The sequence below is a fragment of the Pyxicephalus adspersus genome, chromosome 4, assembly GCF_032062135.1.
Source record: "Pyxicephalus adspersus chromosome 4, UCB_Pads_2.0, whole genome shotgun sequence".
Classification (NCBI taxonomy): Eukaryota; Metazoa; Chordata; class Amphibia; order Anura; family Pyxicephalidae; genus Pyxicephalus; species Pyxicephalus adspersus.
In genome coordinates this window covers 9,135,082-9,154,430 of record NC_092861.1, presented here as the reverse complement: position 1 = coordinate 9,154,430, position 19,349 = coordinate 9,135,082, and the positions used below count along the sequence as shown (strand labels likewise).

At 37.4% G+C, this 19,349-nt stretch overlaps 1 protein-coding gene across 2 annotated transcripts in view; it reads left to right on the top strand.

Moving 5' to 3' along the window:
• The window catches only part of FAM167A (family with sequence similarity 167 member A), a 32,040-nt gene extending 13,328 nt beyond the window's left edge, over window positions 1-18,712 (top strand). For both annotated transcript variants that reach the window (XM_072407349.1, XM_072407348.1), the window contains exons 2-3: window positions 8,137-8,628; window positions 13,045-18,712. In XM_072407349.1, coding sequence (XP_072263450.1) covers window positions 8,263-8,628; window positions 13,045-13,308 — 630 coding nt within the window. In that variant the 5' untranslated portion in view covers window positions 8,137-8,262 and the 3' untranslated portion in view covers window positions 13,309-18,712. The remainder of the gene's footprint in view (window positions 1-8,136; window positions 8,629-13,044) is intronic.
• The last annotated feature ends 637 nt before the right edge of the window (window positions 18,713-19,349 follow it).

Genomic DNA, 19,349 nt, shown 5'->3' with positions numbered 1-19,349 from the left:
GTTGGCGCTATATAAATCCTGTTTATTAATAATAATAATAATAATGTTACTACTGCCAATACAACCACAGCTATTGCTAATACTCATACTATTATTAAATACTGCCAACACAACCACAGCTTTTACTAATACTCATACTTCTACTAATAATACTAATGTTACTACTTCCAATACAACCACAGCTATTGCTAATACTCATATTTCCACTAATATTACTAATGCCAATACAACCAAAAATACTGCTAATACTCATACTTCTACTTTTAATACTAATATTACTACTGCCAATACAACCACAGCTATTGCTAATACTCATACTTCTACTAATTTTACTACTACCAGTACAACCACAGCTATTGCTAATACTCACACTTTTATTTTTAATACTAATATTACTACTGCCAATACAACCACAGCTATTGCTAATACTCATACTTCTACTAATTTTACTACTGCCAATACAACCACAGCTATTGCTTATACTCCTTTACTATGAACACACTTTTACACAGCCCATAGATGTAAATGGCCTCCTAAAACGTGTATTTTTGTGTAATCCCAGTCTTGTACTATTTATATGGCCTATTGCAATAAATGCACAGCTGCATTAGGACAAGCATGTAGTATCATTTTATAAATATATAAAGAAATAATACTCTTCCTTTCGGTTACATGTACACACCTAGTCGGTACATCCCATGTGGTGTCTGGGCCATGCTAGTGCCGACATGCTATGCCGCTGTAAATCTAAACGTGACAAATGATCCCAGCTGCAGGTAGCATTGCTCCCAATACCTCCGCCTCTTCATGTACCTCTCAGACACAATGATTTCCTCCTCTATTCCTTATTACAAGACTGTCTGCATTGTTTAGTTACTCTGTGCATGATGGTCAGAAAAATAGAACCAGAGTAACCTTTCTGTGCATTGCTGTGCATAATGCTTACATGAATACCGCCTGCAAGCAATGCTCAGATCTATAGTGACCGTATGACACGGATCATTCATTTCCAGGAAATGTTCCCTGGTATACTGGTATATGGAAGCAGAATGTTATGTGCTTTATGGTGAGTTGTGGTAACATGGTGATTATATTTCTTATAATGGATTCTGTATGTTTTTCAAATTTCATCGGCACATATCCCATCACTAACCAGCCACCATTCCACCCTCCCATTGTATAACACACTCCCACACCTTTTAGATTGTAAGCTCTATTGGTCAGGGTCCTCCTCCCAGCTTTGTCATTATCTGTTCTTCTCAAGTATACAGGTTTGTCATCTGCTGCTTCAGTGAACACGCACGGGTCTTATCCCAGCACTTTGGCACAGCAGCACTACTGCTTGACACCTTCTCCTTCTTCCTATCTGACTTTGGTTGTACAGGGATTGCTGATTCCAAACCAAATACAATGCTTGCTTTACAAAAATACATTTAATGGTTATTATATACATCAATCTGCATGTTTTATAGCTTTGTGCAATTTCAAGTTAATAGGGATTATTATTATTATTATTATTATTATTAATAAACAGGATTTATATAGCGCCAACATATTACGCAGCACTGTACAATAAATAGGGATTGCAAATGACAGACTAATACAGACAGTGATACAGGAGGAGAGGACCCTGCCCCGAAGAGCTTACAATCTAGTAGGTGGGGGAATTTCACACACAATAGGATGGGAGATATGTAGTGGTGGGAAGTAGTGATGGTTTCAAAAGACAGCAGAAGACAGGTAGGTAAGTTTTAAAAAATGGGTATTGAGCGCTTTCATTTTAAAACAAATCAGTTTGAATAAAACAAGACCAGCAATTTCTATGGAGGTTTTCTCTGCAGCTGCTGGCAAGGGATATGTTTTTCTACTTATGCTGTAGCTGTTTTAAAGAAAAGCAATTTGGAAACCTATTGCACCTGGAATGTATTCAGCTGATTTAAACTGCAGGTTAAATGCTTCTTTAGGTCAAGGTGGTGGTGATGGGGGGTGTAAAAATAATTTTAATCACCCTAGTACCTAATTGCCATAGGCTCCTCCTCCGTGTGCCCGGTCTCCCCCACCTTCATCTCTTGGTTGCTCTATGCATTGGTGGCCGGTACTCATGTCATCCTCTACTATGCAGCACTGTAACTGAGGACTATGAGTCCTTTAAACCAGAAAGTTCACATAAAAAGAATGTTCTAGCTATTAGGGGAAAAGGGGAAAATGAGAGTAAAATCCTTTTGCCGTCCTTCTAGAACTAAATGATTACTTTTTTCATTTATTCCTGGAGTTCAGTTTTAAATGATAGTAGACATAGGCAGATTTTCATTTTTAATTTGATTTACAAGCCATTGGATTATCATTGATAATGTTTGCCAGGTCTTTAGTATATATAAGAAAATAGGTACAAAAAAGAAAAAGTCAAGAATGACTTTGTGGCAAACAGAGTATATAACGGAATGATTTATTAATCTGGTTGCTGAGAATTTATTCTAACTGATCCACTATCTATAAATATAATATTCTAATACAATTGTATACCAGCCATCAAAAAGCAAAAAAGAAAGTTCATTGACTTAATGTTCATTAAGCCCGACACGTTTCGCCAAAGGGATTCATCAGGGGAGACAGAAACATCAGTTTAAATAGCTGAAAGTACTAAAGCAAGACATATATATGTATGTATGTATATATATTTTTTCAAGAATGTTTTTTTTTGTGCAGGGGTATACATTTATGCAGAAAAACAACAAACTGAATGAATCTGAGGATTGCTTGTGGACAGATCATATGTGCCTTCATATTTAAAAAAAAAAACATTATTAATAATATTATTAATAACCAGGGACTGTTGCCACATTCACAACATTCTTCCTGTAGTACACAAACCTCAAGCTCACTAATTATAAAATCTGTCACACATACTTCTATAAACATAAATTATGTCATTATATTATATCATCATAGTAACAAAAGAGATGTACTGTACATTCAATCTCACACAGTATTTGTCGCGATTCGCCAGCCGGTGATACTAAGAACTGAGTATCATGTTTAAATCATAATTTCTGTATATTAAAATTAACACAGACCAAAATAACAAGTTTTTAGAACAGCAGACTCAAGCAAGAATCGGACTGACAGTGCAAATATTTTTTGGCAGTTTATAAATTTTGTAACGTTCTTTATTGTGTGTGATTCTTTTAGGCAGCTTCACTTCCTTCCAATTTACAGATACATGATCCTTGTGAATTGTGTGTGGAAATGTTTTTCATTTTAATTTACAGAAAATATGATTTTAAACATGCTACCGATCTCATCAGTCCTGAGGAAGCCTAGCTGGCGAAACGCGTAGAATACACAATTTTCTGATTGATTTATTAATTTAATAAATTGTGTTTTGTATTTATTGAATAAAAGTATGTGTGGCATATTTTATAGTTAGTGCCCTGAAACTCCTAACGTTTTGTGGTTTGTGTACTACAAGAAGAAAGTTATGGATGTTGCACCAGTCCCTGGTTACTAATAGCAATAATAATAACATTTTTTTTTTAATTCTATATACATTCCAAATTGATCTCAACAAATTTGAACCGATTTCTTCTATTCCGTTCACCTGTAGACAGAATCTCATACACGTGTTTTGGTAATTCCAATGGATAGATTGCCTGATGGATTATCATTTGGATCTGTCAGTTGAGTACAATATTGTCAGTAGATCTGCTCATGTCTACTAGGTCTGCCAATAATCCCAGCCACCAAACTGCAAGAAGTGTGACAATACTAATCTGCACATAAGAAACAAACTCAAGAGAACCATAATAAATATGGATGACTTTGGTAAAATTATCCATTTGACTTATCTATATTATAAATAAAATAAAGACTGAGGGTTGTCTGCGTATACAAGCGCTGACTCTTTTAGGAAATGTATCATCTCCAGAATAGATGACAGTAAACAAAGTGAGATTATAATTTCAACCTTGATATCAATCCCACAATTCCTGATGAAGCAGATTATGCGAAACGCGTTGAAAATTGAGACTGAATATGTATATTGTCTGCTTACATGTTGAATATGTAAAATATATCTCTGTTTTTAATATTAAATGATGTTTTATTAATACTTAGAAGATGTGAATAGATTGAGAGGTGCCAGTCCATGGGGGTTTATTAAAGGGAATTATTTACTAGGTCCCATATACGTTAAAATGACTTTACCATGTGTATGAAGCAAATATTAGGACTACAATTTATCCACATTAATCATTATATACAGTGAGCTAATCCTATACATAGCAATAAAAAATACTTAATCGTAACTTTAAATTCCTTTTAAGAGGAACATAGGAAGAATATTTCTGGGTGTGGTGGTAAAGTAATTCCCCTGTCATTCTATATGAAAGTCATAACAAAGTATCTTCTGTATGAAGTGGCTTTACCTGTATTTTTATCTGCTGTGATTCAAAAGATCTGTGATCTGTGAAATCCCCAACATTTTCAATCCATTGTGCTGAGATAATTCCCACAGCAGAGGAGACAGACTGTCCTCTCCTTGCAGATAAAAGCCGGAGCGCTTCATCGAGAATGGGAGCGCACATTGTACTGCTGAAAGTCGATCGCAGTAGCATAGCTTTTAGTAAAGGACAAGTAGGCCCTCGGTGCTCCTTTTACACCCGATATTTATCATGTTAACCCATGACAGTCAGAATTTGCAGCCTGTATCACAAATTGAACAAGAATGGTAAGCTTACATTGCAGGCCTGTGCATAGATGTCTGCATACAATGCGATCCCGGAACAGGAAAATCACATTTCTGAATTTTACCCATTCCAAATTAAGGGATCACATTGTACTCAGACATCTACGCAATGGGAAATTAGCAAAAATACAATCAAAAATTATTAACTGCGGTGTGGTTATTAACTGTGGTGGTGGGGTATTCAGGAAACATGTGCATGTATCTGTTAAAAATAATGTAGAAAGTATGTAGTGTTTCTGTAAATTAAAGTTAAGGTATGGTTGGGAAAGCACAATTTTATTCTGCTTGAGTCATGTTCCTACAGAAACACCCTTTCTTCCCTGACTTCCCTTCCCCCAGCAATTTAGTTGACAATAACATGTTTAGTGGCTTTGCAATTTAATTAAAAAGTCAGGACAGCTTAAGAAATGTGTTTTCCTGTCTATACTTTACCTAGATGCATTTTCCATTTCACTTGAGGCATGTTCTTTTATGTGGCTTCTTTTACACCCAGCCATTTTGATAACAATGTTTTGTAAAAAGAACTTGTAAGTGTAAATTTGCAAAATGGTACAAAGTAGCATAATATTTGAACAATACATACACATCTTTTTTTTTTTTTCCATATGACATTGAAGGAATGTGATGATGTGTGATGTTTTATATTAAAAATGTGTTCATTTAGATTTTTAGAAGTGTATAAAACGTCCACTTTTAAATAAATATTTGGAAAGGTATTAGCTAGCTTAGCTCAGACTGAATCTCAGGTTGGTTCACCTCCATTTATGATCACAAAGTATCTTCCCGATGTTCTTCTATATTGATTTTCTCTTCTATTGCTCCTTGACTTTTATTTGGCTGTTTGTTATGGTGACATTGATGGAAAATAATATATGTGCTCCCACACTATAGATGTTATAATGATTAACTCAGCCAAGTGTTTCTTCACACATCATGGTGTTTACTCAATGTCATATGTAAAATAAACTCTATGGATATGAGTTCTACATGGAAAGTACATTGTATAGTATAGGTGTTTTCCAAATTGTTCATGCCTTTCAAAACATTAAATGGTTACTAAGTTTCCCTTTGTGTGTTCCTATCAGTACAGTACTGTGTGTATATCTGTTGTCAATTCTTTTGTCTATATTCTATTTATGTTATGTACATACTCACTGAGTAATATGTAACTTTCCCAGTGTTTCATATTTCTAATGAGATCACAATCCCCTGGCAATACCTTCAGCACCTTTTCTTGGTGCTATCTCTGTTCAGGCTTCCATCATGGGCAGAATCCTGGTACATTGGTGACACACCCATGGTGGTCCTTATGTTGGCATTTTCAGGTGTCTTAATAAAAGTCTAAAGTGCTCAACCTCCACTTATTAGGGGTTTGACTTCTCCTACAGAGGCGTGCTACTTTTTCTACTGAGTATTAACCTTCCAACACAAAAAAAAGTAGACGTTTAGGGCAGTAAAAATTACATTAGATGCTTTTTATATCAATACATTTTTTTATTATTAAAATTCTAACAATAAAAATCCTATTTATTCTTAATTAGTCTAAAAAAATTTAAAAGAAAAAAAGAGAACTTTACATAATTGTAAATAAATACTCATAAAGTAATCATGTATTGATTTTGTTAGGACTTCAATGTCCATCATAAAAATACCTGGTGTTGGCTAATGTTAGACACATTGAGAAGAGGTAATATCACTAGGGATGAGCGGGAATGCCTCGAAGTTCCAATGGGTTCGCAAAATTTTGCCATCGTAAATCACTATAGGAGGATTTTCACGGCTGCATTCATAAATACAGCTGTGGAAATCCTCCTGTCAATGAGCGATCCCCGGGCACTACAGGTCAGAATGAGGGCAAGCCTGTAGTGCCCGCGGATCTCTCACTGAGAAGAGGATTCTCAGGGTTCTATTTATAAATGCAGCCGCGATACTCCTCTCAGACTGTAACAGCATTTGGAGTAGCGGAACTGCTCCGCTCCTCTGATTGCTCTTGCCGCCCTGTAGTATGTGTTCCTGGATAGAGTTTCTCTATCCAGGAACACAGGACTCCTGTCTTCTTGGATAGAGAAACTATCCAAGAACACATACAACCCGTAAAGGGCTGCAAGAGCAAGAGCTGACAGCTCCGCTCCCCTGATTGGTCTTGCAGGTCCCGAAAATTCGGTCTCGCCGGACGAAATTTACAAAGGTCGTTATCGCCTACATGTTTGGTAAGCGAGAACGGCCCAATTCACCACAGGACCGAATTTAAAAAATTTGCTCACTCATCCCTAAACAAGAGTCCCTAAGTCATAGTGTTTGGGTCTAGTGGCCTTCTACTAGAGTTGAGCACAGGCAGGTGGTAAGCTATTTATGCTGGTGAATGTAGCGTAAGGAACTGTAAGAAGACTGGAAGGGCATGCCAGCACTAAAAGTTGACATTAATGACTTTATCCAAGGTATCGGGAGTTCTGGGAAACCCAAGAAGCTGTTAAAAGTTGTGTTCAACAAAATATTTCTAAACCAGGGTTCAGTGAAACCCTGGAGTTGATGCAGAGGTTGGTAGAGGATGGACCACAGAGGGTTGGTTCAACAACCCTCCCTGCTAACCTGGTTTTGGAGCTTAGATGGGAATCATGTCATGGGCCCTGCACATATTAGGGTTCAAGACCAGTGATTAGCCTTTTAGGCCCAAGCACTGATACCTGCTCCCCCTTACCCAAAAGTCCCATTCCCTTAACATTGGCTCTGTGGTGCAAGTGAAGGTTAGAGAGCATGGCTTGGTAAGTATAAATGCTTGACGGGTACTAAACGTAAACCCCCAATTTAGAATACTAGGCTTCTATTGGCATGAGGAACCAGAGCAACAAGCAAAGCGTTTCGCCGCTTCCTCAGGGGAGGTAGAAGCTTAAGCTAGTACATAGCATAGTAAAGCAAAGAAATATTACATCGAGTTAAGGACAGATTTGCAAGAAATTTTAGGGTACAGTAAATACACATAATAAAATTGATATCAAAAACAAGAATCAAGAGTGATCAATAATGCAAAACACATGTCGAAAATACGACAAAAACATTACTGACAAAAACTAATGCAAGTTCTGCAGGTGAGCTCTTGGGTAAAAGTGGCCCTGTGTTGGCTTTCAGCAAAAAATGACCTTTTGTTTATTGGAAAGTTTTAGCAACTCTACCCAGTTCAATTCTAGATGTTGCCTGTAACATTTCCAACAAGTCATTGCATGCTTACCGGTTTTATTTATTTTGCATAATTCTGTTTATCAGAGAATGAGAAACAGTGTAGACTTAATTGTCTTTCTCTAATGAAGCTATGATTATTATCCTGTCATGTGTGTAATTTCCTTTGCTGAATGAATTATACTTTAATTAAATCATTTGGTGTTTTGTTATTTTAGGCGTAACAGTCAAGTTGATGAGTCAGTAGACATGGGAGAAGCAAATCATTGGTGAGACCTGCCAGAAGCACCATGAGGACTGTATAACAAATTCATATTACTATCAGGCTTGGTGAGGAATTCATCATGTCGTTACCAAATATCAAAGTGGAGGAAACCAATGATGATGAAGAAAGCAGCTCTAACACACCAGGTGATGACCACCTAAGGAACTTGAAGGCTCTGACGGAGAAGTTGAGGTTAGAAACACGTAGGCCATCTTACGCAGAATGGAAGGCAAAGCTTGAGGACGAGCCATGGAAAAACCCAGAAGCTCCCATAGAACAAGAAGTTCAGGAAACCAGTCAAGGAGAAGATGGGACATGTCCACCACCGGAGATAAAACAGATTCAGGAAAGTTTGGATACCCCAAAGCAGAACCCTGTGGAATCCAAAAAAATAAAAGGCTTTGACAACATTGATGATGCACTTAAATGGCTAAGAAAGGAGCTGGTAAGTGGTCTTCATTTCTCATGTAACCCCAGTAAGAAATCAGTTGTCTATTGCTAGAAATAAGAAGATTCATATTCCATTCACCATGGTGAACAATTAACTCATGCCACATCCCTTTTCAAATACTTATCAATTTTCACACACAAGTGAAGACATTTTAAGCAGGACTTTTCAGGCATATTGATTTAACAATAAACATTTAACCACCAAATACTAAAACTATTTATTCAAAACAAATAATAAACTGTAAGGTTAAGATTAGTTTTGATGTTGCAGTCTCCTATTTCTATTTGGGTTCCAAAACAATTAAAAATCTGTAGGGTTTACATTATTTTGATGCTCCAAACAGTCTCATTTCTATTTTGGTTCTACGCTTTTCACATAATACAGTCTCATTCCTCAGGAACACAGAGACAGATATATATGTCTCCAGCCAGTATGTGTAGGTTATTTAGAGCAGTATTCACGTAGTATCATATGAGGGATACTATGTGGGGGCCCTTAGTTCAGTTTGTATCAGCTAGTATCTAAACTCAGATATCTTTTATCTGAGGGGTGCTCATTAAGGTTTATTTAGCCAGTATCTATCCCATATTTACTTGCCTCACCGATCCCTTTGAGACTCTTGTAGCCGAATCTCGTTTTTATTTGTATAATGGGCTTTAATGCATCGCTTTGAATCTCTACATTATACAAATTTTTTTGAAGCATCAAAATTATTGCAAATTTAATGGATTTTTGTTTTGGAACTAAAATAGAAAAAAGAGAGCATCAAAACTAATGTTAACCTTATGGATTTTTAATTGTTTTGAATAAATGGTTTTTAGTTTTTTGCTGTTAACTGTTTATTGTTAAATCAATATGCCTGAAAAGACCCACTAAAAATGTCTTCACTTTTGTGTGAAAATTGATACAAAAATAGGAAGATGACATTGCCCCCAATAGGCATTTTTTTCATGCAACGGGTCGCATTCTTTGCACATTAGTGTGGTTAAATTTCATGTAGATAATCCATAATATTGATTGTGACATTGAACCTCACCCCTGTTTCAATTGTTACTTTCAAATTATTCTCAGATTACAATTCTGAGTTGTATAAATTGTTGTTAGTAGAAAATGGCTGATCCAATTTTCCTCAAGTCTTCTGAAATAAGCCAGCAGCTCAGCAACTGAAGCAAATATATATATGAAATTGTAACAACGTAAAGCCAGTTTGTTGGTTTTTAATCCTTACATAAGCCAGCATTTACTTTTATAATGACATTTCATCATTTATATGGATGCCTGCAAGCACTGAAGAAGTTATATATTGTGTTATGTCACTGGGTGTCTTTGTGTGACTGTCTGCAAAGTTCTAATTACAACTAATACAAGGAGTTGTTCTGTTATGGTGGATATACAAATAACAATACAAAAGGGCAATATATTGCTGTGTTTGTCAGGATATTTGGATAGAGTTGAAGTTAACCATCAAGGGCCAATTAAAGCTCATTTCAACCACCATGAAAACACGTTTATTTCTTTTAACACCTTAAATCTCTGTCAACGTCAATGAAACTTACCAAATTGGGACAATTTCACAAAAATCCCTAAAGTATTGCTGAAATTATGGAGCTTAAAAATTTAATTTGTTCTGACTTGAGAGTTTACAATTATTGATGTTTTATTGGAGAAGAAAAAAATCCTGAGCTGACAAGTTAATCAGTGCAAAACCCTTTGTTCGTTGGTATTGATTTACTGATGGAGAATAGAGATTGACTAAGATTAAAGAATAGGGTGAATATGGTAATTATGTCACCCAATCCAAGCAAGAAAAAGCCCATTTCTTCAAAGTACAGCTAACAGGGTGTTATGTGCAACTGGATGAGTAATGGGTGGATGGGGATTGGCCCTGTCAACATATTCCATTATATTAAGTGTTTTACAATTTATAAATACTAATTGTTCTATGTGGGTTCCACTGATTGAAATCATTGACCTAACTATGGCAATGAATGGCGACTAATGACTCTGAGACTTAGACTGCTCACCCAAAAAAATAGGTTCTTTGGTAATGTTGACATGCCCTACTGATTCATAGGACGCGTGACCTTTTCTGGTACGTCCAGTTGAAAGTTACTATTTTGAAAGAGGAAAACTGCAGACAAACCATCAGTGCTCATCTGAAATATCTTCAGGATTCAGCACAGTTTTGTGGCCGATGTACCGTCCTTCTCTGCGGTCCTTGGCTTCTTCCACCACCCAACTGTTGTCCCATGCTTACGTAGTAGCTGTTTGATAAAACCACAAAGTGTAGTAGAGGCATTGACAACACAACTGGATAAATCAAATGTGAAAAATTCTTCCGTAAGTTTTTCTTTCAGTGCAAGTTTGGCCATGTGGGCAGTGGGACAGGTGAGTGTGGATAGCTCCCTTTGCTGCTCTTCTCTACTTTTAAATATGGCGGCCAAGACACTTTAAACAGTGTTATTTGGCTTAAAAGTTTAAAGATTTGAGATCAAAGTTTTCTTTGGGAAAAAACAGCCCTCTAATCAGTTTCATAATATTACCACCAGCAATAATTCTTAATTTTACCAGCCAGGCCAGAAGATGCTGATCCATACCATGTCCTCATATTACCAGTGTACATTAATTCTGTCCATTTATGAATTATATATTTTCAATTAGACTTAATCAAGCTCCAATTCCCTGCTGTTCTGCTCCTGCTGTTAATAGTTATGAGGTTCTATTAATAATGTAGGCAGGGGAAAAGTTATTTTACAGGTCAAGAAGATAATTAGTGTTAAAAAAAGACCAATTGATTTGAAGGCTTTCTTAAAGAATAACTCCAGCCACATTTTGTTCAGCCATAACTTTGTTTTGGAGGAATATCCCCTTATTTTCTGTCCCTGTGATGCCTGCAAATCAAATTGGAGGCACAAATTTGACTGCTAATATATAAGCTGAGTCTTTTTTTGCTGTATAATCATTTGCGGGCAGGGGACGCCTTGTTGTCTCCCTGGCTCACTCCCACAACAGAAAAGGTATGTCTATTTACATCACCTACTGCTCCAAAGAACAGAATAGTACCGTCTGTACACTAAAACTGAACTCCATAAATAAGAAAAAATACCCTTGCAGTGAGGCTACTCTTACAATGCAAGCATTAAATACTCATTTTTGCCCAGGGTACTTATCAAAAAGACTTTGACATACCTCGCTTTCAGACGCCCATTTTCTCTGATGCTCCTGGCTTGTTGGGGGTCTTTGATGTCTTCGATTACAATGCAGGTTTATGGGTCCTGCATTGTAGGTAATGACATAAGGTCCACAACCACAGCATGGAGAGGAGCCTTTAGGGGTAAGTGAGGTAAGTAAAAAGTTGGTTATGGATATTCTAGAGCATTTACCTTTGCAATGTAAGTAGCCCCATTGCAAGGGTATTTTTCCATTCCCCTGGAGTTAGACTTTCAATTGGAAGTATATTGGACCTTTCAATGGACCTACAAACTTTGGCACAGTGACTGATTCCTGGATATCCTTGGCAATTTAGTGAATGGTTTTAGTTTGGCTCTGAAGTTGCAGTATTACAGCGAACAAAGGCACTTTTGATACAGGTGCCCCCTTATTATTTAGCAATGTCGGGGCTGTGTTATTCTCTTTGAATACATTGCACAGAGAGGGTCTTCACTGTCAACTTTCAAACAGAGGGATCTATGTGCAGCTGCCTCCCTTGGTCTGGTTTCCTGGCAAGGTTTTCCAGACAACGTTTGTTGTATTGATTGGAATCCAGCAATCTGCTCTCTGCTATCTCTCAGAAAATACAGCATCTGATGTCAGAGTCTGCACGATCCAAAAAAGGTCTCTGCAACACAAGTCCGACTTTGCAAAAAGAATGGGACTGTCACATCTCCTGTCCAAATGGAGAATGTCTGGGTTCAGGCCAGAGGGGGATTTGTTTCCACTCAAAACACCACCCTAGGAAGACTTGTCTTTTAATCAAAGGATTTCACTGCCTTTTTTCTGTTTATATATTAAAAGGAAAAACGCAGCTTTAGACATGAGAAAATTGACGCTTCAGAGAAAAGAATGTGGTCCATGTAAGACTGCCAACTTAGCCAGGTCCAAGACTACTCTTTATTCCCCACCGCAGTTAGGCACCAGTCTCCTTAGCCAACACAATGCTAAAGTTTATGTATGGAAATAAATGAGTATATCTCCCTAACCCCTGTACATTTCCCTATGTTTTGTGTCTGCTAAAAAACAATACTCCATTGACTTCCTACAAGTAATTTCTTTCTAGAGCTGACAAGACAGTCAGACTTATTAAATATGATGGCCCTTGGCTTCTGGTTTGTTTCAGGCCCTTGGTAATATTTTGTTTCAGTCTTCAGAGTCTTCTTCTATCAAGATTAATTTTCTTATTTTGTATTTTAGACAGAAATGCGTCTCCAGGACCAGCAGTTGGCCAGACAGCTCATGAGGCTGCGAAATGACATCAACAAGCTGAAGATCGAGCAGACGTGTCATCTTCATCGGAGGATGTTAAACGATGCCACCTATGAACTGGAAGAGAGGGATGAGTTATCAGATTTGCTTTGTGACTTCCCTATGATGTCCTCTTTCGGCCTTTCCACTCCTCTAAAACTTATTGGAGTTACCAAAATGAACATTAATTCTCGAAGGTTCTCCCTTTGCTAGAACCTTGGAAAATTCTCTACTAGCACTTAAATCAACACCAATAAATAGATATATTATTTTGCTGCCTTATTTAAACACCAGCCAATCACATAACCTGACACTGTGACAGGCAACGTATAGTATGTAGCAATGCATGGCAGTGAACCTGAATCTGGACCAAACTGGACAATCAGATGATCACCATAATACAAGAGGACATTTCCTGTGCATATCTACTGCTAAAGTTACCAAAATAAGGTACAGAGATGGAATTCTGTATCATGGTGGCACATGTGAAAAATAACTTTATTGGTTCATCAAATGTATTGGAAACAGGCAGTGTTTGGGAGGAGAGCATGTCAGTTATATCATTATCGCTATATCTAAAAAATTAATTTTGAAATGAAGACAATTTTATGAGAGTTTCACTCCAGGTCAGCTCAGTTGCCAAAGGTCAACCAACCTGAAACTAATATATTAGTTTTGGTTGGATACTGGTAGGCCATGGTGAGGAGTATTGGGCTCCAATGGAGTGTGAAGACCACGGTTCAGGTTCTGGCTTTGTTGAAGGGCCTGTGTTCATGACTTTGGGATTGTAATAATAGGCAAATACAACATCTTTTTGACATCTGCTTTTGAGATTATTAGGAATTCGTTTCAGGTGAATCTCAACCGTAATTTACTGACCTTAGATTGCTTTTGCATTCCCATAGACTTAAATGGGGAAAAAGCAGTTCTGATACAACAAAAGTCCATTGACAGAGGCTCTAATAGTTTCTCTGTAATGCAAAGCAAATGTAATTCTGAGAAACAGACACCTTCTTGTATGTCTTGCAGTGAGTAGGTTTAGCTGGGACACCAGATACAAAGAACTTACTAAAAAAAAACTGAAATTCAAGAAGCAATAGGGTGAACCAGCCAACCAGACTCTAACCAAATGTGATATTAGCTATTAAGTGATGGTGTAGAATGGATTGTGGTATGCTGCCATGACCCTAATGCTCTGTTCTTGTTCAGAAATGATAATGGCATTTGTTAATAGGCACATGTTGCCCCTTTCATGGAGTCAGAATTATACAGTAATGCAAGGAAAATAAAAATGTTGTCCATGTGTGAACCAGTTAGAAATAATTTCTCAACCGATATGACTACAGTAATTTAAAGTCTGGTTAATGTGGTTGACCATACCTTGCACTCTTTGAAATACCAAGTAATGAAGTTGTTCAGGTACTTGGATCCACGTATTGTTCTTACCATACATTCTAAAATCAATATATACATTAAAATATCTTCCACGGTTCCAAGTGGAAATTTGGACTTGGTAAACCAAACAAAATTTATAAACTGTTGTAAATCCCTTTTATGTAATGTCACTGTAAATATAATGCAGTACTCTTCTGTGCTCCCAAAGGGTTCCATAACCACCACCAAAATTGTGCAAAATTATGAAAGGGTAAATAGTACCATATAGCGACGGGGTCCCTACTGACTGCCTACAATGGACAATCCCATGGGATAGACTTCGGGCTTCTTAGAGTAGGCACTTGTAAAAATAACAAACTATTTTTTAAGAAACAAGGACAACCTTTTGGCCAGACCATTTAACATTCAAACTAAATCTTCCTTTATGAGTAATGTACTTTATGCATGCATTGTACCTGTAAAAGCCTCTGTTGTGTAGACATCCAAAAGCCTTAGGACTTCTGCTGGACACCACCATCACGGATGTGATACCAATTTGCAGGCTTTAAATACTTTAGGACATTAGGTGAAATCAACAAGTTCTTCTAATCAGTTGTCAATGTGAGCTCAGCATAAGGCAAGACATAACCATTAGATAACAGGTTTAGGAAGGAGATGATTTTGAGTGTACGATCATCTATGAAAGACAAGTGGCCCTGTGTCTAGTTGTATGTACTAGAAGCGTACTTTGCAGTCATGGCAGCTTCCACCATACAGAGGAGTATGAATCCTTCATAGGAATGATATTGTACTAGCCAAGTAGGCTTTCTTGCAAAGGCCCTCCACTGTGCCGGCTACAATGAAGGAGGTAGTTATAGAAAAACTTCCTGTCCTTCCTACATGTACCTTCAAAATCAACAAATGTCAGCTCCCAAATTCCTACCCCGACACGTACCATTTAAAGCAATTGCATCAAACTGATATTTAATTTTTTAGATAATGGTACGGTAAATTACCTGAAAGTTTATTTTACAATTACTAAGCTCCCTGGACTTGAGGTCTGTGGTCTGCACCCCTACCATACCCATCAAAAGATATTATAAGAATCCCTAATAAATTAAAACCTAAATCTGTTATGGAGAATGAATTAGAAATGAGAGAATCTGGTTGCACCCCTGTGGTAACACAATGGCAATATGCCAGAAAGGAACAGAATCAGAATGTATGCTGGAAGGTATGGTTATATCACGCGCCCTCCAAGAGATATTATAATACTGGGAATGACCTGGACGGCTAAAAATATATTTTTTATGGACTGACCTCTTTATTCACATCCTGCAAACCTAAACCCTTCCTAATGCACATGGTATTAAAGCAGCCCATTTAAAATTCAACACACCACAACATAGACATGATCATTTTGTATGAATCACGGAGCACATGTGTGCAAAACAGCACTGCAATGCACTGGTGGACATGATTGATGCAGCAGCAAACATTACCACAATGCTCCGGTATAAAGCCAAAATGGTAGTTTTAATTCAACAAAACATAAGCTGGAATACTCTCCAAACATAATAATACCTAAAGACTGCAAACATAGTTTTGTATCTCCAATATCTTCCTACAAAAGTCATTTAGGAGGAATCTTTCCTCATAAAGATCCATTGTGCCAAAGTTCTTTTTTACCGCAGAACAGGAACGTTAGCAGAAGTACAGAGCTTTATAGCCTGTGGCACAATAGAAGCATTTAAAAAATACCAATACTAACCCTGATTTACTGCTTTGCATTGTAAATATGTGTTCACAACCATTTATAGTATTGTAGCAAGCTAACCTATGAGATAATGTAATCCAACAGAAGAAGATTCAAGGATTTACTGTTATGTACCAAAACGTGTCATATTCAGTAATACATTTTTACCATGTCTTAGCTTGTTCAACATGCTTCTAGTACTAAAACTAAAACTCTAGAAACTTAGTGAACTCTTAACTTCCTGGGGTAACCTGCCAATGTTTTCTTTGATGCACTGGAATCCCAAGCAGTGTTGTTGGTTGTGCAGGAGTTTTCTTCCATTGGGTTACACTTCCCTTTCTCCTTGCTTTGTATACATGACGGAAGTGGACAGCAGTCCAGAACAGAGAATTTAGCAGGATTGACAACACTGCTTGGGATTTCAGTACAATAGAGCCAGCGCTGTTAGCCCAAACAGGATGTTCTCTGCTCCATGGATTTGCATAGAGACAATGGTTATGGAAATATGCATTTATTGAAATGTATTGGAATATTTTCTGACTTTTTTACTTGCTATTACAATATATTACATATATAGAGTCTATTACTTTACTCCTTCTCATAAGACCTGAATGTCCCATGATAGTAAGCTGTACAAGAAAAATGCCAGCATTAAAGTAAAAATACAACAGGCTATGTCTACAAACCTATATTGAATGCAACTGATGATTGGTATTTAATGACTTTATATCAGTCAAAAATCTTACAAATGCAGTTTGGTTCCTGCGGCACTTAGTAACAGCAATAAGCACGCATTGAGCAAAATTGTCTATATGTGTATATCCAGTTCCAGAATCTGTCAATAAATAATGAGTGTTGTTATTCTCACACTTAAAGGGGTCTTCCATTTTTAAAGAAATGTGTTCTCACTGCAGCCAAAGGTTCAATGACTTAATCAAACCAATATTTCTCTTCTTTTCTGATCCCCCCTTTGAACCAGAGTCACGTTATATTGCTGGGGTGCAGATTCACTCGTGTGTACCAGAAGACTGGAATATAGTCCACTATATTTACCAAGATTTACTCCAATAAACTCCCAGAAACCAATATATAGCCAGACAGACTTTGCACCTCTAGATTCATAATCTAACTGGTCTTTCCTAATACAGCTGGGTGCTTGATGTCTTGACGGTCTTGATGTGTCTAACTATGACGGTCCAGTTCAAGGAACCAGAGTTGGACGCAGTGCACTCACAAATGTTCAGGTCGGATCAGGCCTTCCCCTTAGAGACTCTGCAATGCAATATGTGAGGATGATTGTGATGAGCAGTGGGGCTGTTATTCAGCAGGTATATTCTACAGCAGTTTTTTTCTCAACCAGAGTTCCTCCAGAAGTTACTAGAGATTCCTTGAGCAATGAGCAATTTGTGCCTCTCAGGTCAGTCAATTTGTAAGGATGACATTCTTCCCAATGGCCAGCAATGTAAGAGGAACTCTCCCCACTGACCATCACTCTAATATACTGTGAGCTGTGGATATAGTAAGTATAGAAGGGGTTTCCTGAAGGTCTGAATGTTATTTCAAGGGTTCCCCCACATTAAAAAGGCAGAGAAAGGCTGTTTTACAGTGTTTTATATATCCACTGAAGCTAAAAGGTTATACACCCCTCTACTGATTGAAAACCAAAAAATATGGGATTGTGGCATGGCATGAGCAGGTTGTAATAATTTGGAAAACCCCTTTAAGAAAACATCATTCTGTTTCATTGTATCATTTACTGTACTTTAAAGTAGACCTGAGGTTTAAGAGTAAACAGTGTGGAGCCCCATGGGCGGCTTAAAGGTGCTTGGACCTTCATTGGATCATCTTCCTCTTAATCTGTCCAGCCCTTGGTTTGGTAAGAAGTACGTTCATTGATTTCCCAGGATGCATCTGATCCTTGTGTTGGAGATGTAATGATGAACCAGACATTCTCTTCCATATTCTGTGAATGTGGAAATTCTTTACAACTTATAAGAACTCTATCTTCACATGCATCTCCTACACGACAGTTTGTCTTACCATCTGGAAGACGTGGCCAGCTTGCTATGTAATGTAAGATTTTTCTTTGCACAACCTTTGATCTTAGTGGATATGTTGTGGGTCACATCCTAGAATTGCATTGTTTACTTTTAGACTTTAGCTGTGCAAAACTGCCAACTGATGCCTTTTATTTTTTAATATTAAATAGGTCGTAGGTTTTTTCATTTTGCTGAGCCGTATGATGAGAATCCTATGTTCCCAGCATTCGAGGGCTTTCTTTTGTATTTCTTTTTTATGTGGCTTTTTATTTTTTTGCTAAATTATGTGTAAAAGTAAAAAAAAAATGCTTTTGATTATGGTTGAAAAAAAAGTTATTTTTCATCGGATGTGGTATGAATTAAATTTGTTTTATAAAATGGTTTGAGAAGATGTATATATGATCGTATGTGTGTGTTAAAAAAATAATAAAAAAGTGTATTCGAAAGAGATTGTTATGACCATTTATGAATACCACCTGGGGGAGTTATTGCTGAAAGGTAAATAGTGGCATTTAATGGAAGGCTGGGGCCGTAAAGCCAGCTAAAAATCTGGGTATAAAACCACATTGATGCACATATTGGGGTAGTCTGGAAAAGATAGACTATCGTGGGAGGACCCAGGGAATCCAACAAACCTGGAAAGAGTTTGGTCCAGGACTGAAAACATATTATTATTACACAGTATTTATATAGCACCATCATATTACCCAGCGCTGTACAAAGTCAATAGTCATGTCACTAACTGTCCCTCAAAGGAGCTCACAATCTAATGTCCCTACCATAGTCATGTCAGTAATGTAGTCTAGGGCAATTGTGGGGGGGAAGCCAATTACCATAACTGCATGTTTATTTGGGATGTGGGAGGAAACCCACACAGACAGGACTTGCAAACTCCATGCAGAAAGTGTCCTGGCCAGGATTCAAACCTGGGATCTAGCACTGCAAAGCAAAGAATGCTAACCCCTGAGCCATCGTGCTGCCCGTTTGCAAAGGATATAAATACATGCAAAGAATTCCAATTTTGTGGTTCATGCACTGTGCTTGAAAGTAATGCCAGGGGTTCAAGTGGCATCTGGGTGAGACTA